Consider the following 25,005-nt stretch of genomic DNA (forward strand, 5'->3'; position numbering starts at 1 on the left):
AATCTAAAACTACGTACTTCGCTCGAGTGACGTGTTGAGCATACCTCGAGCAAACAGCCAAATGAATATTGGCTCAAGCAGGAGCTCGGGCGAATACTAGGGTTTGTGTCTTACTTGAACGGAATGTCGAGCGAACTCTTGGACTTAAAATTTGCTCGAGCTGTATGTCTAGCAATGTCAAGCGAACTTTGGCTCAAGCCAATTGTCAAATCAACTTTCAGCAAACATATTTTTCAGCTCCAAAATCAGTTTTCACATATACCCCAACATAACCCTTAATTTTATCAATAATTCTATACGAGTTATATTTGGCTTAGAAAAACAAATTTTCCTTTGAAATTAAGAACCAAAATCCAATATAATATTGTACGTTAATCATGATTAGAGGTGTAAATTCAAACCGAAAAATCGGACCGATTTTACCGGTTTTGAACCGGTCCGGTCAGGAACCGGTTTTTAAAACGTAAAAACCGGCCGGTTCCGGTCCGGTTTTGGTTCCGGGATTTTTTGGACCGGACCGGTTGATTAAAAAAAATAAAAAAATAATATTTTTATATATAAGCTTTATACAAAATATTTTATATATATTAAATATTAATATATATAAGTTTTATATATAATATATAATTATAAATTTTTATGTGAAATTTTATATATAACATATATATTCATATATGAAATAATTTCTTATTATAATTTATAAATTATTACATAAAATGTTAATACTAAATCATTAAAAATTTATAACTAATACTAATATATAACTTATAACTATACCAATAGTCTAATATTAATATTATTATATAGTCTAATATATTAATAAAAGTATAAAACAGTTTTTTTTAAATCAAAATTTTTTTTTTATAAACAAATTTTTAATGACAAATTGTGAAATTTACATTTTAAAAAAACCGAAAAATCGGACCGGACCGGACCGGAAACCGGTAAAACCGGAAGTACCGGTTTAGGAGGGTAACTGGTGCGTAATCGGTTTTGAAAAATACAAAACCGGTACATACCGGTTCAATCCTAGATTTTATCCAAAACTGGACCGGACCGGACCGGTTACAGCCCTAATCATGATGTCCCTCAATATGCCACGTGCCTCTGCCAAACACCCTTAGATTTCATGAGATCGATATCATCAAGTATGAGAGAACAATAATACTTTTGAGACCTCCACTAATTACCATCTCACTTTTGATATCATTTAACTATTTATTAATTAAGCATCTGTTCAAGCACAGCAAAGAATCTTCCATGGCATTTTATGCAGTCTAGAAGACCCCAAGGCGAAAACTCAAAACAAGAACTATATAGTCAATGAACAACTGATGAGGAATATTAGGTTTCGTTTGGAACATAAATTTATCTCAACTCATTTTAATTTATCATTATAATTTTTTTAAATTTTAACACAAAATATAATAAACAATTCAATTTTTTCAAATCTCAAAATAATAATAATAATAAACAATCATATTCTAATAATATTTTATCATCTCAACTCAACTCAACTCAGTTCAACATCCAAACGCATTCTTAATCTCAAGTCGTCAATGAAAAATGTTTTGAGCATGTTTATAAGGAATGAATAATTCTCTTTTATAGAACCGATTTTATAAAATGAGTTAGACCTGTGAATTTTTTTCATAGTATCAAAGTCTTCCACAGGATTAATGGAGGCCTACAGTACTACTTATCCCATGATAAAGAATATGAAAAATATTGACCTGCATATGAGGAAATGTGTTGAAAAATAATTTCACATTATTTATAGATAAAATCTTAAATATATTTATAAAAAATGAGCAATCCACCTCTCTTATAAAATTGATTTTAAGAAATGAGTTACCCTAATAAATTTCTTCAACCACCAATCTCCTTCAGTTCCAATTACACTTACATTCTAATTTCTTGAAGGCACTTGGGAAAGTCTTTAGCATTCTGAACCCAAAGCCGGCCTCCTCCCGGCGGCCCCCTGCTTTAAAAAAAAACAATGGGAAAGAAATAAAAAAAGCAAGATTTGCTTTGATCTAATCATATATATATATATATATATATAAGATAAGGCAGTACTTTTGAAGGCTGCCCGATTCAACGAGTTCCTGTACATGAAGAAATAAAAGGCATCTGTAAGAGCATAACAGAGAATCTTCCTGATCTCTTACCAAGAGGACCATTAATTTATTTATTTGTAGTAATAAAAAACTCCAAACAATTCAAATTCCCATTCATGAATTCATGAACGACCAACCTCCTTCTACTGGACAACCATTCTTTTTGGATGTTACTTTTCAAAGCCAATCTCTCTCCAAGTGATCACTTTTGACATCCGTCCGTTTACAGGCATCTTTAGAAGCACAACAAAGAATCTTCCATCCTGAAACCAAGGGCACCATGGTAATCATCAGCGCCCACACACACACACACGCACATATATGTATGATTTACTAATTAAAGCCCAAGTACATGTCAAATAACCCCTCTCTCTCTCTCTCTATATATATATACATGAAAACCCAAGCTCTTATTCCATTGCACTAAAACCAGCTACCACCCCCATTACACTTGCACCAAAATTAGGTTAATTTAGAGAGAGAGAGAGAGAGATATCAGAGATGAGGCCGCCAACCATATCAACATCAGCGTCGGTGACCGGTGCCACCCATCTATGGAAGTCTCCGGTACCTTACCTCTATGGTGGCTTAGCTATAATGATAGTACTCATTGCCGGGGCATTGGTGATCCTAGTATGCTCACACCGAAAGCCCGCTTCGAGCAGATCATCGGGCCGTGAAGGAGGAGAGACGCCAGCATTAATGCCCACGAACAACGAAGTCACGGTGCAGCAGCTTGATGCAGATCAGCCAAAGATTGTTGTCATAATGGCCGGGGATGACAAGCCCACGTACATAGCTAAACCGGTCACAGCTTCCAGTACAAATTGCTCTACTGATCATGATCTGCAACTGATCATCTAGATCATGCTTCAGCTTTAATCATGTTCTGCAAAGAGTATTCTTGTCCGTTTTAGCAATGGCTGTGGAATATGCACGTTCGTTGATGGGTAATTACTAATGACATTAATTTTGAAGAAAGAAACGATCATAACCTGGTCTCACAAGAAATTATATATCCTTACTTGTCCAAATTAAGTTGCTAGTTCTTGTCGTCCACAGGTTCTAATGATATATATGGATCAGGATGCATGCATGTGCATTTTTTTCAAATAATAATAATAAATAAATTCTGGGTTTCGATCTGTGTCATGAAGTAATTCCTAAGTGTCATGTGCATGCATGCTCTCTCCATCAGATCATCGTTACAATTCTGTTCAAACTCCTTGTTTTTCCTGCTGGCTGGAAAAGCATTAACAGTTTAGTATTATTATTTTCACCAGGGATCGCAGCACTCGTGTATGCGCGTGCTAATAAGCATATATAATATGCCATGACTTATATATATATATATATATATATATATATATGTATGTATATATGTATGCATGAATGTACTTGGACGGAAAAGGGGGAGGAATACTAAAGCACGCGAATCATTAATTACTCATAGCATTTACCAAATATATTTGAAATTAAACCCTTCGAGGTCGTAATTAAGAACTCATGAGTCGGTCGATCATGTGTACGTATAACGTGCCTGTAGTAGTAGTAGTAGTACTAGTGATCGAGAGGTGCTGGCCGTTGATGATTCTCAGCCGTACGTCCACCCAGCCACCGATCATCGATCGAGTAGATGATCATGACAATATTCAAAATTGGATATTAATAGCTAGGCTAGCTAGGCTTGGGCATCTGATCATCGAGTATTAATTTCTTTTCCTAATTATATAAATCTAGCTAATTAATTAATTGAGCCTCTAGCTCCATCTTTTCTAGGGAGCACGCGTGCTACTTTCATTGGCTGGCCATCTAATATTATTTGGTTCTCCCCAAAAGTTGTCTCTTTTTTTGTTGTTGAATTTGAATGAATGTATGTATGTATGTTAGTGGCCGATGCGCGCGGCGGGTTGGCACTGTCGACATGAGTACTGGTGGGAGGCGTGAGTACTGTGATCACCATAAGCTTAGGACCAACCGCTGGCTAGCTAGGTACCGTCGATATATATAAACTTTTATAGAATATATATATAATATGTTCATAATAATATTCTAGTACTATATCATGTATTGTTAATTATATGAATATTTATTCTCTATCATATTTACTTTATTGTATAAATCAATTGGTATAGTTAATTTATTGTATTATTTCTTTCTTTGACCTCATGCATGATTGATCACTTATAAATAAGGATAGATATTATGTGTTTAATAACACTTGAAGATAATAAATAAACTCTCTCTCTCGTTCTCTCTTCTCTATCTTCTTTTCTAGCTAGTTTATTATAATTTCTACGTAAACATTTGCAGGAGATTGTAAATAAATTAATTAATGATCTAGAAAATTAATTAATTATAATTTCTAGTTTATTATAAATTAGTGCGTGTAGGCATATATGTTAACACAGATCTTTCGACTCGGAGCATAAACAAGGAACATATATTTCATATATATATATATATATATGGTAATTGTTCTAAGCAGCCTCTTCAGATGGGTGCATGCATGCCTGCTGCCTCTTAAAGACTTTGTTGCTCTGATCTAATCCAATTTGGCCATATAGAAATACAGTGAATAAAAAGTCTCGGCTTCCTCAATGTACATTAACTCATGCTATATGCAATATCAATCATCTTCTTAAATGACATTTTTGTACCCTTTGAGATGATCTAAGACTTGCACAATATATGTGATCATGAGGCGGGTTAGATTTGGTGCTGCATGCTACTTATATGACCATATATATATGATCGATACATACACACCCCTGGGCATGCAGCATTTGTGTCAATGCTAGCTAGCACGTCCGTTAAAAAGAGTTTTGAAACTACTTACTACATCCACCTGTATACATTTGTTTTTTTAACTCGAGGGAATGACTGCCCATACTAATACAAATGAGTAGTGCATCCGCTAAGGATGGATCTCGAAAAGGTCAAATCTTTTTTTCTTTTTTTTTCATAAATTTTTTTATATTCTTAAATATTTTTTTAAAAAAATCACTACATCATTAAAAAATACATCTTTAATCACTAAGTAAAAAAAATTAAAAAAAAACAAAAAAAAAGTGTCAGGACCCAACTCTCGATACTGTGCAAGTCTTAAGATATGCAAGTCTTGAGCCTTGAGGGATTCGTAATTAATTAATAGTGACTCTCAATTTGCCATGACAAGGAGTATTTAGTAGTATTAAATACAGTCTTATAGTATATAAGTCTCCTGTATTCAATTTGAAAAAAAAATAGAGTTCACCATTAAAATATAATTTCTCATGTGAGTTTCAAATTTATCAATTTTTTTTAAAAAGAGTGCGAAATTTGCATATCCTAGGACTACGAGGATTATTTCTCTTTTGATTTTTAATCTTAAAAAATTATATTTACATGCCAGTGTGCATATCATACTTTAAAATTTGAATGTTACCTACCATAATATTTGACCTGCGTCCATAAGAAAGTAAGCAATAACTTGTGAATGATTTTAAGAATGAAAAATTACTACTGGTGCTGAAATAGCATATTCTAAGGTTAAGATTTTGCAGCAGCTCGCGTTCATTATTAAAACCACTAAAAAAATAATTCTTATATACAGCGGACCGACAAGGATCTTTTGAAGATCTTTTTTCTTTCTTTTTTTTTTCATTTATTCGTTGTTTTCTCCAGGTCCAAATAGCCAAAATGATTAGCTGCAGGAAAATCATGAAGGTCTAGTTTGAAAGAAATACACATGAAAGATACAGCAAACTCGTGAAACATGAGTATATCAACAACAAAAGAGGGAAGATGGGCATTTTATCTTGGTGGAAGGAAGAACTATAGAAATGCACGATTTTCTCTTTATGCAGTAGTTAAAATCACTCAAAAAATTAATGAGATTCCAATTAGGGTCAAATCATTAGAAAAAAAATGAAGGAAACTCTGTTAAAACGAAAAATGCCTACACCACATACTGTTTCAATTGTTTTCTGGTTGAGTTTACTACCACCCAAATGAGACTGATGCAATGATTATGATTGTTTCTGTTTGATAAAAAAAAAAAAAAAAATCATTTTCCACTCAATAGCAACAAAAAGGGAAAAATGAATACAACACAACCAAAACATTGTGATTGGTTTGATGGCAATATGTTATTTCTAACTGGATTTGGATTTCACTGCATTACAGGTTATTGATGAATACTAAATTCAAACCAAGTTAGGGCACAATAATAACATTTAAAATAAATGACCAAAGTACCTCTTTACTCCTTTCCAGCGTTCTTCTCTGATCTGGTTAGTTAGGCAACAGTCTAGCCAATTGCATTCACTTTCTTCCAAAGAAAGAGGCAAATGAAAATCCCTATGTTGGAATATGTGTGAGTAATCTCTAGTAACAATGAGTTATCATCGAGTTGTGCAACATAACCACTTAGGGATATAAAAAAAATGGATCAAGATACATAACAAAACTCTTTATGATGCTTATTAATGTTCAAACGTGTCTTGCCCCACAGTGAAAGGCGTCTTCTTAAACAGGAGAAAGACCACATATTGGATTATTTTGAAAGGAAAACACAAAAGTAGTGCAGGATTAACCACAACCGTGACAAACAACACAAATAGACTTCAAATGATTAAACAGGATAAACGGGATAATTTCACCAAGTAGAGTTGGTGTCAGCTCTCCCAGCAGAGTCCAGAGCAGATACTATTAGGAAATATTTTGAGTCCAGACCAAGTAGAATACAACCAAGCATTAATTCTTAGACTGTTTGGCAAGCTTGAACCATTCAGTATGGAAAGATCCCTCCACATCAATCCTTTCATACGTATGAGCACCAAAGTAGTCTCTTTGAGCTTGGACCAAATTAGCTGGCAATCTTTCCCTTCGGTAAGAATCAAAGTAAGCAAGACTGGCGGACATGCCCGGGGTGCTAATACCTGAGTTAATAGACAGGCACACAACTCGTCGCCAGGCGGATTGTCGCTCAATAATTTCCTTTGCAAACTCTGGATCTACAAGAAGGTTTGCCAGATCAGGGTTCCTATCATATGCCTTCTTAATTCTGTCCAGGAATATGGCTCGGATGATGCAACCCCCCTTCCAAATCCTAGCCAATTCCCCTAACTTCAGGTCCCACCCCTTCTCAATACTTTTTGCACGGATCAGATTCATTCCCTGTGCATAACTGCATATCTTGGATGCATAAAGAGCTTTCCTTACATCATCGACCAACGTCTTCTTGTCAACAGCTTGGTCAGTCAAGATATCACCAAACCCACCAGATTTGAAGACTTTGGCAGCTTCAACTCTTTCCTCCTTTAATCCACTGAGGAATCTTGCGTCCAAAGAAGATTCGATTGTGGGAGCTGCAACTGATAGGTCAGCAGCTTGCTGTACGGTCCATTTGCCAGTACCCTTCATGCCAGTTTTGTCCAGAACCTTGTCAACCAAATATCCCTCACCCTTATCATCCTTAATTCCAAATATATCTGCAGTGATCTCGATCAAGAAGCTCAGAAGTTCCCCCTTGTTCCATTCTGAAAAAACACTCTGAAGCTCCTCATTTGACAACTTTCCAACAGATTTCAGTACATCATAAGCCTCTGCAATCAGCTGCATATCACCATACTCAATTCCGTTATGAATCATCTTAACAAAATTACCAGAGCCACCTTTGCCTATGTAAGTCACACAGGGGCCACTGTCTCGAACTTGAGCTGCAACTTTAAGAAGAATGTCTTCAATGTTCTTGTAAGCCTCGAAGGACCCTCCAGGCATCAAAGAGGGTCCATGTCGAGCACCCTCCTCACCACCTGAAACTCCCATTCCAAGGTACAGTAAACCCAATTCGGCCATGGCTTTCTCTCTTCTCTCAGTGTTCTCATACCACTCGTTACCACCATCAATGATACAATCACCCTTCTCCAGGTAAACAGAGAGGGTCTTTATGGTTTGGTCAACAGGTGCCCCGGCCTTAACTAGCATAATGATGACACGAGGTTTCTGGATGGAGTGCACAAAAGATTTGGGATCATGGAAACCAAATAGCGGAAGATCTCCTTCCTTCTTAGCTCGCTCAACAGTCTCATCAACTTTCGAGGTAGTTCGATTATATACAGAAATTGGAAAGCCTTTCTCAGCAATGTTGAGAGCCAGGTTTTGGCCCATGACAGCCAGACCAGCAAGGCCAATTCTTGTAGGCTGGGAGGGTGCAGCCATATTCTCTTCTGACCAAATTCGACATTGTCAGTGAAACAAAGCCAAGAATTGTCATTTAAACAAAAGTTCATAGAAGAACCTTAGAGAAAAAATAAAAAGAAAAAATGTCATAATGATTTTATGAAAGCTTTAAATTACCAGGGTTCAAGAAAAATAAAACTTCATAAGATCACACAAGCAATCAACAAAGGAATCTTTCGACAAAGACCACATGGACAGTTCAACCCACATTCAGATAATACTTAAGAAAGTCAAGTTTATTCCGTTTTGAAGAAGATAACAATTCCAAAAAATCCTCCAGATATTGACGGAAGGATAAAACTACCAGCATCTTATGATTTCTAACGAGGACAAAAAATTATACGTTTGCAGGTTCGAATTCCTTTTCCTTACAAACTTGTTCTCAAGGCAGATTCAAAAGAAAGGACAAGATCAAGTTTTTAATTACTCATCACAAAATTTCAGTCAACCATAGCATAACCGACAAGAGAATCGCCGCTTTTTGTTAACCAAAAAAACATGACGCGCCGATCCTTGATCACAAAAATTTTGTAGTTAAAATAAAAACCCATAAAAAAACAGAGATTGAGAAGAATATCCAAATAGTTGTCTCTCATAATTTCCCAAAAATGATCGATCAATGGGACAAAATCACAGGGGAAACGTGAATCACACAAATCTCTGACTTTTTACCGGGGATACATGGTATTCAAGCCAGATTCACCTGCGAGATCTTCCCCGAACACTCGAATCCAATATAGAAGCGACACAAATATATTACCAGGTAGCAGTAAAACAAACGGAAACAAAAGAATGTAAAGCAAATTTAATCCAAATGTGAGAAACACTCGACTTTATCATACAGCTTTATATTTTGGTAATGAACTTTGGCAGACAGAGCATAAATTTATACCAAAACAAGCACTTAATCAGAACCCAGAAAGCTAAACGACCCAAACCTTGAAGTTTTTCTTCTCTGATCGATGAAGCTGACTGAAATTCAAGGATAACTAAGCAAAACTCTAGAAATCAAAGATCTGGGTGGGCACGGAGAGCAGAATAGGGAGTGCGGACCCAGCTACCAACCACCACTTATATTTGGACATTGGAAAAGTAATATCAGCACCTGTCTCTCAGCAGGTCAAGTTTGACCACGTGTTGGTAGCCAGTAGGTGGTAAATTTTCTACAGTGATCTGACGCCCGGGATTTCGCCATGTCTTGGATCTGATTGATTTTTCCTTTCAATAATTAAACATTCAATTTCAATTAGATTTTCTTTTCAGTATTGAATCTTGAGAATTTTCTAATCTTGAGAATATGTTATTAATGATTCAATAGTTTTGTAAATAGATATATAGTATTTTCATCTTCTGATAGTCATTAAAAAAACTACTACTTACAAAAAATTTTAATGATTTAACATTCTATAAATATTCATTATATTGAGCATTGTGTCATAATATGCTCAAATTATTTAATTATTTTTTATATGTTTTCCTTATCAAAAAGCATATCCACTTGTTCATCAAATCCATTTAAATTTTAAAAGCAAATTTGAGATAGATAGAGAAATTTTTAGAAGCTGTATTTATATGTTTGAAAAGTACTACAAAAAAATAAATTTATAAAATGACGTAATTTTATATAATTTGTTAGATCTATTTTATAATAAAAATAATTTAACAATCTGAATTATTATATTAAATTATGTCAATTTTTTAAATTTATTTTTATATAATCAATTTATGATCAAAATATTTCCTATATATTTCACCTTATAAAAATAATTAATAATATTAGATACAAGCTCCAAATAGACAAGTCTCATACAAATTTTTTATAAAAAATGAGTCTCACTTTAAAAAATAATTTTTTTATATTTTTTAAGATGAAATCTATTTTTTTATAAAAATTTATATAAAATTTATCTATTTAAAATTTATACAAATCATTTTTTTAAAATAATTCAGTTAAGAGAGGAATGGCATGGGTCTCCTTTCCTCCTGTCATGCTTTTTTGGCTGTTATGGTGATGCAGTCCCCAATCTCTGAATGTGGCCGCTGGAATGTGCCTCCAAATTGACCTGTCATCTCAAGATGCATTACCAAGCCTGCTATTTGAACTTTTCTCGAGTTGTGATAAAGAGGGAAATGGATAGACTATTTTCAAATTAGTTCAGCCAAACAGATCCTGGACACGTACATTCCCGTTTGTTATTTCCCTAACCATGTTCTGTATAGATAAATGGAGTATCAGGCTCCTGGCAATTCAAGTGCTTTGCAAGATAGTTACATTTTTTATGGAAGCAATGGCAGTGATTAAATTATAATGGTACCGATGTGAAAATGGCAAGAAGAATTACTTGTAATGATGAAGAGATAAGCATGTCGTTGGCTCTCAGGAAGAGTTGCTAAAAATCTTTTTCCTGATAGGTCACCTCTCCTACCCCACGCAGAAAGGTAGGTGACAATTGACATACCGCACCGATCCACTCCAACCCCACTCCAGAAGGGGGTTGGTGGTTGGTACCCCCACCTTTATCTCATCCTTCGCATCTCTCTTTTTCCCTTTCTCCATCTTACTCCTTTTCTCAGTGCATGCTTATCTTTTGGATTTGCTATAACGAATTTCTTATATATACATATATGTTTAGCTTAAGAATTTCAAAGCATGGGGCTTGATATTCTGATGAACGTCTACATGATAAAATTCACGACCCCTTTCTCTTGAATGGTTGAAAAACCAATGGCTATCAAGCAGACACGGTGGAGGAACGAGTCCCTCGGGTGGCCGCGACTCATTGTCCACCATGTACAGTGGCTAGAATATACTGAATGCAGGAAATATGGGGAAGAAGCTTGGACATTGTTGTGCACTGTTAATACTCTAAGAGCTCATAAAAATGGGGCCTTGTCATCATCAACCCTTATGAGTGGTTTTATAACTGTTATGCCCTACTCCACAACCGAAACTGACTATAACAACCGTATGTTTAAGCAACCGCCTGCCCAACAGCATAACGGCCGAACTGCTCCCAATAGGTGTTTTTTCCTTATTCTCGCCCTTCTAAACTGCCAATCAATAGTAGCTCAGATTAAACCAATGAACCTCAAAAGTAGTTGCAGAAGTCATGAGATTCCAATACTTTACTCCACAATTGCGCACCCACGTACAATTATGAGTTTGAGAATAAAATATGGTTACCAGAAATACAAAGCTGTTGATATACATTTCTTCTGAGTACTTCGGAATAAGTATCCATTTTTGGCTAAGATTAGAAGTTTCCTACCCACTCATGGATAGCCCAAGTGGTAAGGGTGAATGGCGAATTTGTGTGCATGAGCTCATGCCATAGGTTCTACTTTCCCTAGGATCAAACTGCGATTTAAGTGAAAGGTCATTGCGGTGAGTTGCTATGCTAGTCTCCTTGAAGATTTAGGTTTAGATACCAAAATCATCTCAACCCATCTCATCTCATCTAATCATTACAAATTTTTCAAATTTTCAACAAAATACAATAAACAAGTCAACTTTTTGCAAATCTCAAAACAAAAATAATATTCTAACAATATTTTATTCAACCTTCACCTCAACTCATTTCATCTCATCTCATCTCATCTCATCTCACCTCACTATCTAAACCTCCCATGTTCTATGGATAAGTCTTAAGGACTCTGCCGTGGGATGATTCCCCCATTATCCAAAAAAAAAAAGAATAGAAGTTTCCTTTTTTGGATTACGAACTTGAGCCCGGTTTACTTCGGGCTGTAAGCTTACTTAGAATCATCTTAACACAAATATAACATAAAAGCCAATTAACTTTGAATTAAAAAAATGTTAATTTACCTCTCAAATCCACTTTTCTAACCGTATCAGTTCATCGAGACCATGCCAACTTTGCGAAGACTCCATTTTGACCCTACACTCGATTCTTGTTTTCTTTGAAAACAACAAAGAAGAATCTAATGTTGCCTTCCTAATCTCAAGTAGATGCAACTTCTCAGTTCTGTAAGGGCAGAGTACCCAACGACGGATTTATATATATATATATATATATATAAGAAAAGAGCTTAATTAATACAAACGAAAAAATAGGCAAAACCCATGTACAAAGGGAGTATACAAAAAAAAAACACCTAAATACATTCAAGGAACACGATAAAAAAAAATTTCTTCCAAATTGTTATTAAGTTAAGTAGTGCCTGTTTAAGTTAAGTAATGCCTGTTCTCTTGTCAAATACACTACAAGATGAAATCCATGTTTAAATGTGAACGTAAAATGCTTGTACTGAATTTGGAAAGAGAATTTTCAGCCATTGAATCACAAGAGAGGCATTTTTAGACAAAGAACAAGAGATGACCAGCAGTCATCTGAAAAATTGGAAGTGCTAGTGTCATGCAGAATCTTATAATAAAATGGAGCCATGTTTCAAGCAAGAAAAAAATTGGAAAAATATTTTTCCTCAAAAGAATAATTTATGTGTGTATATAATCAATATGGTTCATTACAGTTCATGCCTGACAGCTTACCGCTAACAGAACATCAGAAACCAAAAATGTTGGGTAGCACTTCACCATTGAATAAAAAATAACGACTATATCACTGCAGGTTAACTAATACAGATATTAGAACTGGCAAGAATAAGATAACACAATATGGACCCTTGCTGGCACTCATTTCTCATGTTACCTGATCAACGACGGAGCAGTACTGCTATTCAGTTAGAGGCCAAAATTGCACATCTGCACAAACTCCATATCATTGTCCACATACTTGGTCCAAAGATTCTTATATTGGTTCATAGCAATGTCAAGCCAAGGCTTCATGTTGCCATTGTAATGGATGACTGCAGCATTGTTGATCTCATCCATGCTAATGCTGGGATTGTAGCCAAGCCCTAGCACATGCCAGGATTTGTCCAATGATTTTGTTGTTGAGTAAAAGGTGATCAGGCCAGGCGGAAGAGTACCCAACTTCCATAAGGTGCGTTCTTCATTCTAATCACGGAACACAAGTGAGAGTCAACAATTCTACGAAATTAAAACTATAAAATTAGTTTGTCAAGTGCATTATAGATGACAAGAGATATAGATAAGACATACTGAAGAAACCATCATATAAATTAATGGACGGGTATATTACACTTTTCACACCCACAAGTTAAATAAAACGTGCTAGGTTTAGAAAATTGGCCATGTTGATGGACCATGTGGCCTATTTTTAGTTCATCTTAATGGTCAAATCTTAATTGATGGTGCAAATTGAAAAATATACGTAGTTTATGATGCTAAGAAGCTTTTAATAGTTTGGAATGCAATGTGAAAAACATGTAATGGTTTGTGGGCTAAAAGTGTAATTCCTCCATTAGCGAACAGATGCAAAGATGTCAAAGTGGAAGAAATTATTCACTCACCAAGTTCTGCCAGTTATGGTACTGCTCTGTGCATTTCTCAAACCTCCAAGCGTCAAGATCAAATATGTTCATCCCATAAGCCCAAGCACAAGCCTTAGGATTGAACCTCTCCCTAATTAGAGGATGCGAAAAATTCAAATACCGGGCAAAGCGGTGGAAAGACCCAAAGCAGGTCTCAACAGCCCCATTCACTTTCCCATCTAGATCAATTTTCCATAGGGGAGTTAAGTCTTTCTGAACCACAACATCATCATCCAAATATAGGATTTTGTGCAATTTTGGATAGATCTCTGGCAAATAAAAACGAAGGTGACTCAACATTGATTCATACTTTGGGTTCCCAAACTTCATGTTGTTAGCTTCCTTAGTAGCATTCTCTGCCTGATTCTCAAAGTAAGACCTCTGCAACTTTGATGATTCGAATTGCCTCAATACTGGCACATATGAAGAATTCAAGAAAGTATAATCCTCTACCGCCTTCACCTCCACATGGGCACCTCCTTCCACTGGCCTCATCTTAAACCAAACTTTCATTGCCGCAAGATTCATCCTGTCCGTAACAACATGGAAAACATGTTTCCAAGGCTCCTGTGCATTCTTTACCACAGATCTTACTACCACAGATACTGCAATCACATTATCAGAAAATATGGCATAATGATACAAACTCGGGTCCTCAAACTCTGGCTTAGACACCTCCTCCCTATACTTCTCAGGGTGAGAAATCCTCTCCTCTACAAGCCTCATTGCCAAACAATGCAAGCTCTTTGGAATCGACTTTGCAGAAATCAAGCTTGCAGATGCCCCATTCTTTTTCGCCTTAATAAGCAACTCATTAACAGCAAAGATTGTATCCTTCAACTTTTGTATCTTTAACTGATTATCATAATTCTCCTTCGCCTCTGCAATCATCAACCGTGCAGTCTTAACTCTATCCTTCACCTCCTTTTCAAATTGCCTCAAAATATCCTCATCCACTGGACCGTCAGACTCAAACAACGATGCCCGGTAAGTGGGCTTCATCTGTAGATCCGAGAAAGTCTGCGCTAGATCATCAAACATCCTCAACTGCCTAGAAATCTCAAGCTTAAGCTTCCTCGCATAGGCAGCGTACGCATTCACAAGCGTAATGTGATCACTCGCTTGCTTATGTATCAAATCCAATTTCGTTTTAAGTGGGTCGGATTTCAATGCCAAAAATGTTCGATGTACGTACGCATTCCCAGTTGTCGGAAGTGTCTGCATCCAAACACTCATCTGTCAATGTGGGTCTTGTCTAATTGCTAAATAGTCATCTTTGTTTTCTAAATGAAGAGGACTTTCTAAATTAATGCGAGTTGGGTTTAGCTTAATTGAGAAAATTTTCAAAGGGAATTATAAAATTAAAGATTGTGTTGTAATAAAGCGAAAACTATTACTTTGTTACTGCTCTCCGATATTAGCTAAAAACAAGAGTGAAAACGGAAAGGGAGTGCCTTACAGAGTCGTGCTGAGGAGTGGAGGGATTGGTGGTGAGGAGAACGGAGAGTGTGGCGATGAAGAGGAGGGAGAACATGGCGGAAACGAAGATCCGGTACGAGAAGAAACTCCGGAAGCTCAATCCACCGATACCCGATCCCCCACCGCTCCGGCTTCCTCGGACAGCGACCGCCATCGGATCAAAGATCTCTTCTTTGAGCCTCAATCGGAATGAAATCTATAAAGTTAGACCAAATGCTGTTGACAGTGCGCCAGATCTAGGATTGGAAGAGAAAGCGTCGAAAAGAAATCGATTTTGGGTGGATTCTTTATGACATTGATCGAAGATGGGGGTGTTCGTTGAATAAACAATTCGAGTGTGGGGCACTGTGGGGTGGACCATTATGAGCTTCAACTTCGGGTTTAGTTGCTGACTTTCTTCCCTCGATCTGCCTAGTAGATGTTGCCAGCTCAGCTTTCTGGGCTGGCTCACTTGGGCCCCATCAGATGCTGCAATCTGTGAATTGTTTGTACTTGCACATGCTTTTCTAGCTCCTAAAATAAAAATGATAAATTATATATTGATTAAATAAATTTGTATAGTGTAAGATTTCTTTATAGAATTTTTTTAATAAAAATATCTTGTAAGTTGTTTCATTTGATTCCCAAGGTAAAGGAAAACATTTTCTTTATTTTTTATGAATATTGAAATTTAAGTCTAGAAATTTAATTGAATTTTTTATGTAACAATTTCCAGTATCCTGTAGTTGTTTATTAAGAAAGAAAAATTCTATAGATCAGCCAGTCCACCAAACATACACCCCACACCTAACGTATCAGACCGGGTTCACTAACAATGAACCGATTTTGATCTCAGCCCCCCTCTCACCGAAGCCCTCAATCCGTCCCCTCTCGAATTCGAAAACTCCCTTCTCCCTCTCCCCGAAGCCCTCAATCCCTCCCCTCGGTTCTGACCACAGCCCTCCCTCTCCTTGAAGCCCTCAATCCCTCCCCTCTCGATTTTGTTAGTGAACCCGGTTTGACACGTCAAGTGTGGAGTGTGTATTTGGTGGACCGGTTGATCTATAGAATTTTTCTTTGTGATTATGATGACCAACAATGTAATTTAACAGTGCTGTAATAACTTGACCTGATCTTTCCTGATTCAACAATATTGTACTGAGAAATGAGTTGGTTTTAGGTAATCTGCCGCTGTGCAATTACCAAAAACCAACTCCCAGAATTGATGAGAGGATGATGCCCATTTGCTTCACTCCCAAAGTGAAACACGATTTCCACTTCAACAAGGGCTGGACCTAATGATGGGTGTTGTATCTAGCCGGGCTAAAGACCCAATATCCAACATCTCCCACTTAAAATGAGTTGGTGGACACCATGTAACCATAATTCTCTAGGATGAATGAATGTTTGGCTCTATTCATGTTAATTAAGAGGCCAAACTACCATAACAACATATATAAAGTATCTTGCTGACCTAGATTCCCACGTGATTATATCAGGCTAAAATCTGTTTAGAGTAAAATATTTTAGAATTAATACTTAACCATATTTACCATAATGCAGGCATGATTACAGAAGTAACACATATAAATAACTCAGATTGAGTATAGAAGGTGAAAAATGGTAACCCATATTGTTTGGAAGGGGAGAAAATTGTCCCTTATAATGATTCTAAGGAAAATTGGTTGCAATATTAACTAGTCATTTTGAAATATAGGCTCTTTGAATGTATCTAGGACTTTGCTTGGAATGGAATGTATCTAGTACTTCATGTTGAAGATTAAACTTGATTTATTGCAAAAGGCCACAATTTATTAAGTTGTTCATTTACGAGATATGTGAAAACTGGAAAGTTTATTTTCATTGTATCTAGGTGTGTACCGTCTAGTGAATCTGAAAGGCCATAAATGTCATTAATTTAATTTCCAGAATTTTCTTTTGGTTTTATATATTGATGTACTGAAACAATATTGAATGAATTGAGAAAAACAGAGTACCGACGTGTGAGTGCTTCTTTCCTCTTCTATTGTTTTGTCTCTATCTTCCAACAGAGAGAGTACCGACGTGTGAGTGCTTCTTTCCTCTTCTATTGTTTTGTCTCTATCTTCCAACAGAGTGGTATCAGAGCTTAGGTTCAAGAAAATGTTTTCTAAAGGAACCTCTCTTTCTTTCCAATATCCACAACTCACCAAGCTCAATTATGAAAACTGGGCAATCCGGATGAAGGCTATCCTTGGCTCCCAAGGACTATGGGAGATTGTTGAGAAAGGTTTTGTTCAACCTCAAAATGAGGAGTCTTTGAATCAAGCTCAAAAGGAAGCCTTGGAGAAAGAAAGGAAGAAAGATCAAACTGCGCTCACAGTCATTTATCAAGGTTTAGATGATGAAATGTTAGAGAAAGTGGCCAACGAAACAAACTCCAAGCAAGCATGGGAGACTCTTCGAAACTCCGTCATGGGAGTTGAAAGAGTGAAGAAAGTGCGTCTTCAAACTCTAAGGGCTGAGTTTGAATCTCTTTTGATGAAAGAGAGTGAATCCATCTCAGATTACTTCACAAGAGTTCTGATGGTGGTGAATCAATTGAAGAGGCTTGGAGAAAAATTAGAAGATGTTCGTGTTGTTGAGAAAATTCTCCGCTCTCTCAACTTCAAATTTGACCATATAGTTGTAGCCATTGAAGAATCTAAAGATTTGGAGATCATGTCCATTGATGAATTAAATGGATCCTTACGGGCTCATGAAGAAAGGATGAACCGAGGCAAGCAAGAGCAAGTGGAGCAAGCCTTGCAAGCAAAGCTTTCCCTGAAAGATAAAGGAGAAGCTTGTGAAAATGGTAGAAGAGGCCAAGGACGTGGAAGAGGTCGAGGCCGTGGACGAGGACGTGGTCGTGGAAGAGGAAAAGCAGAGCAAAGTTTTTCTCAAGAGGGAAGAAATCAAAATTTTTCAAGAGGTCGTGGAAAAGGAAGAGGAAGAGGCAATCATGAGGTAAAGAATGACAAAAGTCAAATTGAATGTTATTCTTGTGGAAAATATGGGCATTATTCTTGGGAGTGTCAAACCAAGAAAGTAGAAGAGGAGACAAAGTTCATTTTGCACAAGGAAGATGTTGAGGAGCCCGTATTATTCCTCACGCTTAATGAAGAGCACAATGGTGAAAAGAATACGTGGTATCTAGATAATGGAGCTAGCAACCACATGACGGGCGATAGAAGCAAATTTGTGGAACTTGACACCAAAGTGACGGGCCATGTGCGCTTCGGTGATGAATCAAAGGTGGAGATTAAAGGCAAAGGTACAATTTTGTTTGAGGCAAAGAATGGGAGCCATAAGATTCTTCCTAATGTTTATTACATTCCTAAGATGAAAAATAATATTTTGAGTATTGGGCAACTCATGGAGAATGGTTGCAAAATAAACATGGAAGATCGTTTTCTTTGGCTTAGAGATAAAGAAGGGAACCTTATTGCTAAATCTTCTATGACAAGAAATCGCATGTTTTTGTTGAATATGAAGACTAATGAAGCCATGTGCTTAAAGACGTGTATTAAAGATACATCATGGATTTGGCATATGAGATATGGGCATCTTAATTTTGGAGGGCTTAGAGATTTGGGAGCAAAGAGGATGGTGAAAGGTATTCCATTGATTGATCATCCTGATCAGTTATGTGAAGCTTGTTTACTAGGGAAGCATTCAAGAAAGAGCTTTCCCAAGCAATCCAATTCAAGAGCCATCGAGCCACTTCAACTTATACATGCAGATGTTTGTGGTCCAATCAAGCCTCCATCTCTTGGTAAAAGTTCTTATTTCTTGCTCTTTATTGATGATTATTCAAGAAAAACATGGGTTTATTTTTTGAAGAAAAAAAGTGAGGCTTTTGAGGCATTCAAAAGATTCAAAGCTCGTGTCGAAAAAGAAAGTGGCTATGAAATCAAATCTCTAAGAACCGATAGAGGTGGTGAGTTCACTTCCAATGAATTCAAGGTTTTTTGTGAGACACATGGAATTCGTCGTCCCTTGACCGTTCCTAGATCGCCACAACAAAATGGGGTTGTTGAAAGGAAGAACCGAACAATTCTCAATATGGCAAGGACCATGTTGAAAAGCAAGTCGATGCCAAAAGAATTTTGGGCTGAAGCGGTTGCATGTGCAGTTTACATCTCTAATCGCTCACCTACCAAAAGTTTGAAGGATGTGACGCCACAAGAAGCATGGAATGGATGAAAGCCAAATGTGTCACACTTGCGAGTTTTTGGGTCTATTGCCTATGTTCAAGTTCCAGAGCAAGAGAGATCAAAGCTTGATGATCGGAGTAAGAAGGTTGTGTTTATCGGCTACGATGAGAACTCAAAAGGCTACAAGTTCTTCAATCCAAGCAACAATAAAGTCATTATTAGTAGAGATGTTGAATTTGAAGAAGATGCAACATGGGATTGGAGTACAAAAAATGAAAATGCTTATGATTTTCTCTCCTATTTTGATGAAGAAACGTCAACACAAGAAGTCCAAGATGAAATTGTATCTCCAACAACGCCAACATCATCCTCAATAGCATCATCATCATCTTCATCTAGCTCAAGTGAAGGTCCTCAAAAATATCGAAGCATTGAGGATCTCTATGAAGAAACCGAAAGGTTAGAAGATGAGAATTTGTTATGCTTATACTCTAGTGATGAGCCTTTGAATTTTGAAGAAGCTATGAAAGATAAAAAATGGATACAAGCCATGGAGGAGGAAATTCAAGCCATTAAAAAGAACGACACTTGGGAGCTAGCCTCACTTCCAAGTGGTAATCAAGTAATTGGAGTCAAATGGGTGTATAAAGTCAAGAAGAATTCCAAGGGTGAAGTGGAAAGATACCAAGCAAGGCTTGTTGTAAAGGGCTACAAGCAAAAATATGGCATTGACTATGAAGAAGTTTTTGCTCCCGTTGCTCGTTTAGAGACAATCCGACTACTACTTTCACTTGCAGCTCAATATCAATGGAAGATCCATCAAATGGATGTTAAGTCCGCTTTTTTGAATGGTTATCTTGAGGAAGAAGTTTATATTGAACAACCTCCCGGTTTTGTTATTGAAGGTTATGAAGATAAAGTGCTTAGACTTAAAAAGGCCTTATATGGATTAAAGCAAGCTCCAAGAGCTTGGAATAGCCGTCTTGATAAGTATTTTAAAGAGAATGGTTTCACTAGATGCATTCATGAATATGCACTCTATGTGAAAAAGGAACATGAAGATTTATTATTTGTTTGTGTCTATGTGGATGATCTTATATTCACAGGAAACAATCAAAAGATGTTTGAAGGCTTTAAGAAGGTTATGGCTCAAGAGTTTGAGATGAGTGATATGGGACTCATGTCTTATTATTTGGGAATTGAAGTTAAGCAAATGAAGGATGGGATTTTCATCTCGCAAGAAGCCTATACAAAGGAAGTGCTAAAGAAGTTCAAGATGTTGGATTGCAATCCTGTCAATACGCCTATGGAGTGTGGAGTTAAACTTTCAAAACAGGAGAAAGGGCTACAAAAGGTTGATCCAACGTTGTTCAGAAGTCTTGTGGGAAGCTTAAGATACTTGACTTGTACTAGACCTGAAATTGTTTTTTCAGTTGGACTTGTGAGTCGCTTTATGGAAAATCCATCTGAAACACACATGAAGGCAGCCAAGAGGATCCTTCGTTATCTTAAAGGTACTCTTGATTATGGAATTTTTTACTCTGCGTCAAATAAGTTCAAGTTAATGGGCTATTGTGATAGTGATTATGGTGGAGATATTGATGATAGGAAGAGTACTACTGGGTTTGTCTTTTTCTTGGGAAATAATGCAATTTCCTGGTGTTCTAAAAAACAACCCATAGTCACTCTTTCAACTTGTGAAGCTGAGTACGTTGCTGCTACTACTTGTGCTTGTCATGCAATTTGGTTAAAGATATTGCTGAAGGAACTCCATTTTGAGCAAAGTGAAGCTACCAAGATCATGATAGATAATAAGTCAGCTATTGCTCTAGCAAAGAACCCAGTGTTTCATGATCGAAGCAAGCATATTGAAACAAAGTATCATTTTATTCGACAATGCATTGAGAGCAGGTACGTGGAGGTAGAGTATGTGAAGTCACTTGACCAAGCTGCTGATATATTCACAAAGCCTCTCAAATATGATACATTTCAGAAGTTGAGGATGATGATCGGTGTTGGAAAGATGTCAAGTTTAAGGGGGAATGTTGAAGATTAAACTTGATTTATTGCAAAAGGCCACAATTTATTAAGTTGTTCATTTACGAGATATGTGAAAACTGGAAAGTTTATTTTCATTGTATCTAGGTGTGTACCGTCTAGTGAATCTGAAAGGCCATAAATGTCATTAATTTAATTTCCAGAATTTTCTTTTGGTTTTATATATTGATGTACTGAAACAATATTGAATGAATTGAGAAAAACAGAGTACCGACGTGTGAGTGCTTCTTTCCTCTTCTATTGTTTTGTCTCTATCTTCCAACAGAGAGAGTACCGACGTGTGAGTGCTTCTTTCCTCTTCTATTATTTTGTCTCTATCTTCCAACACTTCATATATTGTCTGAGGCAATGAGTGATGCATTACAAAGGGACAGATTTGGTATTTGTTTAAGAGCTAGGAAGTGAACTGCCAGAGCATCTGAAGAGTTTGGCTTCAAGATGTGTCAAAAACATTGGGACATTTGTTACCATGTTCTTTACAGAGTAGTACTATTGCTATCAGTGAATGTATAATTGTTACTTTTGGGTCATCCTGGACAACCTAAGAAACTCCCAATGCCTTGTAAAGCTATGGTTGCATAGACCCCAGTCCACCATAAGTATGCTTAACATGTTAATTCAAGATGGGACCTTGGTACTTGGTGCACATATGGTGGTTTAAAATTGAGCTTTTCCTCCCCAGAATTCAGATAGTGAGTGGTTCTGAAGGCGATTGTTGTTATGGTTGTTGATGGAGAGGAGGAGCTTCTCTCATTTCAAAATACCTTTTTTCTGACCTCTGAGCATAATCTGTCATCTTCACTGTCCCCACTGCAGTCCCAAGTTATTTTAGAACAGAACAGTCGATATATATGGAACTGTGACCCGCTAACATTCCAAGAGTCAACTCCTATGTTCTTGCCAGGAGTCCAACTATCTGAGGGTGCTTTAATCATTATCGGAGACTTGAATGACATGATTTCACATAAATTTAAGATATCCAACATCAGATATTAATGGAAATTGCAATGAACAAGATTAATTACCAAAGAGAAAATAAAATATATATATATATATTGAGGCTTTTAATTCTGTAGATCTTGCTAGAAAATAATATGTAAGCTTATGCTTAAATACCGAAACACGTACAAACTCTGCTGGACCCAACCTGAGTCAGAATTAAATTGCATAGCTGAATGTTAAATAATTTCCTATTACATTCAGTCAAGGGTGTTCCTCAAAAGTATCAAACAGTATTTGGGATTCAGTGGAAAGCTTTTCCAAATATTTTTCTTTTTATGGCAATTTTTGTTTTGTTTACCAAAACCCACTTCACTACCTTTATTTCTCTGTCATGTCCAACTCCCCAACACCCAAAGCCACTGGTTCGATCCCCCTAGCACACCTGACATAATCAATACCACATTTCTTGCACAACAATTCATAGAATTTTTTATTTTTTACAAGAATACTTTTCACATATATTGCATATGATCCACTGGTTCAGTTTTCAGATGATCAGTACATGATAATCGATGTCTCATGAAATAATTTCTATGGAAGGATCATGATGAAGTCTCCGAGAGTGCTCCATATAGGTGGTGCCAGCATTAATATGCTCAAGTTTAGGCTGTACAAGCAGTAGTACTTTTAATGTTAATATGGTGATATAAACTTAGATTCTTGTTTATTTAGTATGTATAGAAGAACCCTTGGAAGGCTGGCCTGCATCATTTATAGACAAATATATATATGTGTGTGTGTGTGTGTGTGTGTGAGAATCAAAATAAAATGCTCAAAACATACATATTATTATAATTTAACGGCAATCTCTTACGGCTTAAAAAGCAAGCCAAAAACTGGTTCACTTCCATACAAACAGAAGAACCAAAAAGAGAAAGAGGATAATATTAGGACTTTTCATCCATCTAATAATTTAGCCAAGCAGATCCATGGAACTTGTACTGATAGACTGGTTTGATGACTCAGCTCTAAGGTAAGCTGTGTTGCAGGGAACATCTTCCAGGTCTCTCAAGGAAGGGAAGGGGCTATTGATTTGCATGTTATTAAGCATTTGGCGAAGTTCTGAAGCTTCCTCTTTGAGCTGAGCATTTTCTTGAACCACCCGGTCATGGCTCTCCGAGGCATGGTTCAGCTTATCTATGAGCTGGTGATTTTCATTACGGAGCCAAAGCACCTGTGACCAGAGCTCATCTAGGTGCTTCTGCTTGCGCATACGTGAACGACGCGCAGACTCTCTATTAGATATCATCCGTCTTTGTTTCCTCTCGTTGATAAGACTCAGTTGTTGCTCATCAGCTTCATCAGAAGTTGAATTGCTGCTGAAAGATGATGATTGTGGGTTGAATTCTTGAGCTTGAGGGAACTGGAAATTGTATATTGGGCTAGAAAATTGGTTCAATTGAATTCCGGGTGTGCAACTCTGAGACATGCTAAAGTGATGAGAAGGGTATGGAGATGGGTTTGGAGGGACTAGATAATGAAGAGCTGTAACCTCACTAGGCTGCATGGCTAGAACTTGAGTTAGAAAATGCAGGGTCTTGGAAGGGAAGGTGAAGTTGATATTGTTCGTGTTGAAGGGGGAGGAAAGCGTGAGGAGAGCAGGTGTTTTATAGGATGGGAAAAAGGTTGAATGGCCCCACTGTCAGCAACTGTGGGGGAAGTTTCGTAAATCTCATGCCATTGGAATATATATCATGCACACCATGATCCTTTCATACGGCATCACCTTGCTCAGAAAAAAAATCAAAAATCAAAAATCAAAAAGCAAAACAAAAAAAGAAAGTGGCAAGTCATTACATATTAACGAGTAATGTTATATATAATCATAGAATGCGTAAGTGTCGTGTAGTTATTTTAAAAAATGGTATGGTTTACTATTAAAAAATTATTTTTTTTTCCTGTAGACTTCTATTTATTTACTTTTTTCAAAGTAATTATGCGACACTTGCACATTCAATACTACAACTATCATTTCTCCATATTGATATATGCGTGAAACTCTACAACAATCCATAGGTTATCATGTAGTGGTTAATTGTAACCATGCGTGCCATGATACAGAGACATAAGCATAGGGGGCTGCAATTGTGTTTGTGGATAATCATTTTGAGATCAAAGATATGCTTACATCAGATGAGAGAAAAAGGCAGTTCGTGGGGAGTACAATTATTAAGATGTGAGAATGTTTTGGCAGAAGGAAAGCACAGGAGAGAATTAAATGGAGTTCAAAGAAGTCAATCTAAAATATTGGTTGTGTTATTGCCAAGCCAGATAGATACATACATACATGTTAGATGGTTTTTCACTTAAAACTCACACCCAATAGAACCATTTGACACGTAAGGATCGAAACCGATGGAAAGATCGATGTTGGGGGAATGGCAAACTCTGTACTATATCCATAACTACGAAATATTATATTGAGTTTGATGACTCAATTACCACTTGTATGAGAGACTAAATATAATAGATTAACAGAGGCCTTGACCCTCATTCTTTTGATTATTTTCATCGACCAATAAAAGTCCTCCTCTATCTGACATGTTTAGGCA

General features: G+C 36.7%; 4 protein-coding genes across 5 annotated transcripts; 1 reads left to right on the plus strand and 3 right to left on the minus strand.

Annotated features, from left to right (window-relative positions):
• The first annotated feature begins 2,621 nt into the window (after window positions 1-2,621).
• Window positions 2,622-2,984, plus strand: LOC108988078 (protein GLUTAMINE DUMPER 6-like). Its single transcript, XM_018961180.2, has one exon. It carries the CDS (start codon window positions 2,622-2,624, stop codon window positions 2,982-2,984), a length of 363 nt encoding a protein of 120 aa, XP_018816725.1.
• Window positions 2,985-6,548: 3,564 nt separating this feature from the next.
• Window positions 6,549-9,437, minus strand: LOC108988183 (6-phosphogluconate dehydrogenase, decarboxylating 2-like). Of its 2 annotated transcripts, none has more exons than XM_035694461.1 (2): window positions 9,284-9,437; window positions 6,549-8,329 (listed from the first exon to the last, which is right to left on the minus strand). In XM_035694461.1, the coding sequence occupies exon 2, from the start codon at window positions 8,322-8,324 to the stop codon at window positions 6,858-6,860; it is 1,467 nt and encodes a 488-aa protein (XP_035550354.1). In that variant the 5' UTR covers window positions 8,325-8,329; window positions 9,284-9,437; the 3' UTR covers window positions 6,549-6,857. The 2 variants fall into 2 exon arrangements, with proteins under 2 accessions (XP_035550354.1, XP_035550345.1); XM_035694452.1 differs by having other exon boundaries at window positions 6,549-8,332; window positions 9,284-9,434.
• A 3,435-nt stretch (window positions 9,438-12,872) lies between these two features.
• LOC108988198 (probable galacturonosyltransferase 9) lies at window positions 12,873-15,613 on the minus strand. Its single transcript, XM_018961359.2, has 3 exons — window positions 15,220-15,613; window positions 13,740-14,978; window positions 12,873-13,323 (listed from the first exon to the last, which is right to left on the minus strand). Exons 1-3 carry the CDS (start codon window positions 15,391-15,393, stop codon window positions 13,048-13,050), a joined length of 1,689 nt encoding a protein of 562 aa, XP_018816904.1. The 5' UTR covers window positions 15,394-15,613; the 3' UTR covers window positions 12,873-13,047.
• Window positions 15,614-23,222: 7,609 nt separating this feature from the next.
• Window positions 23,223-24,028, minus strand: LOC108988037 (basic leucine zipper 43-like). Its single transcript, XM_018961131.2, has one exon. It carries the CDS (start codon window positions 23,958-23,960, stop codon window positions 23,367-23,369), a length of 594 nt encoding a protein of 197 aa, XP_018816676.1. The 5' UTR covers window positions 23,961-24,028; the 3' UTR covers window positions 23,223-23,366.
• Between the last annotated feature and the right edge of the window lie 977 nt (window positions 24,029-25,005).

This window comes from Juglans regia, chromosome 1 (genome assembly GCF_001411555.2).
Source record: "Juglans regia cultivar Chandler chromosome 1, Walnut 2.0, whole genome shotgun sequence".
NCBI lineage: Eukaryota > Viridiplantae > Streptophyta > Magnoliopsida > Fagales > Juglandaceae > Juglans > Juglans regia.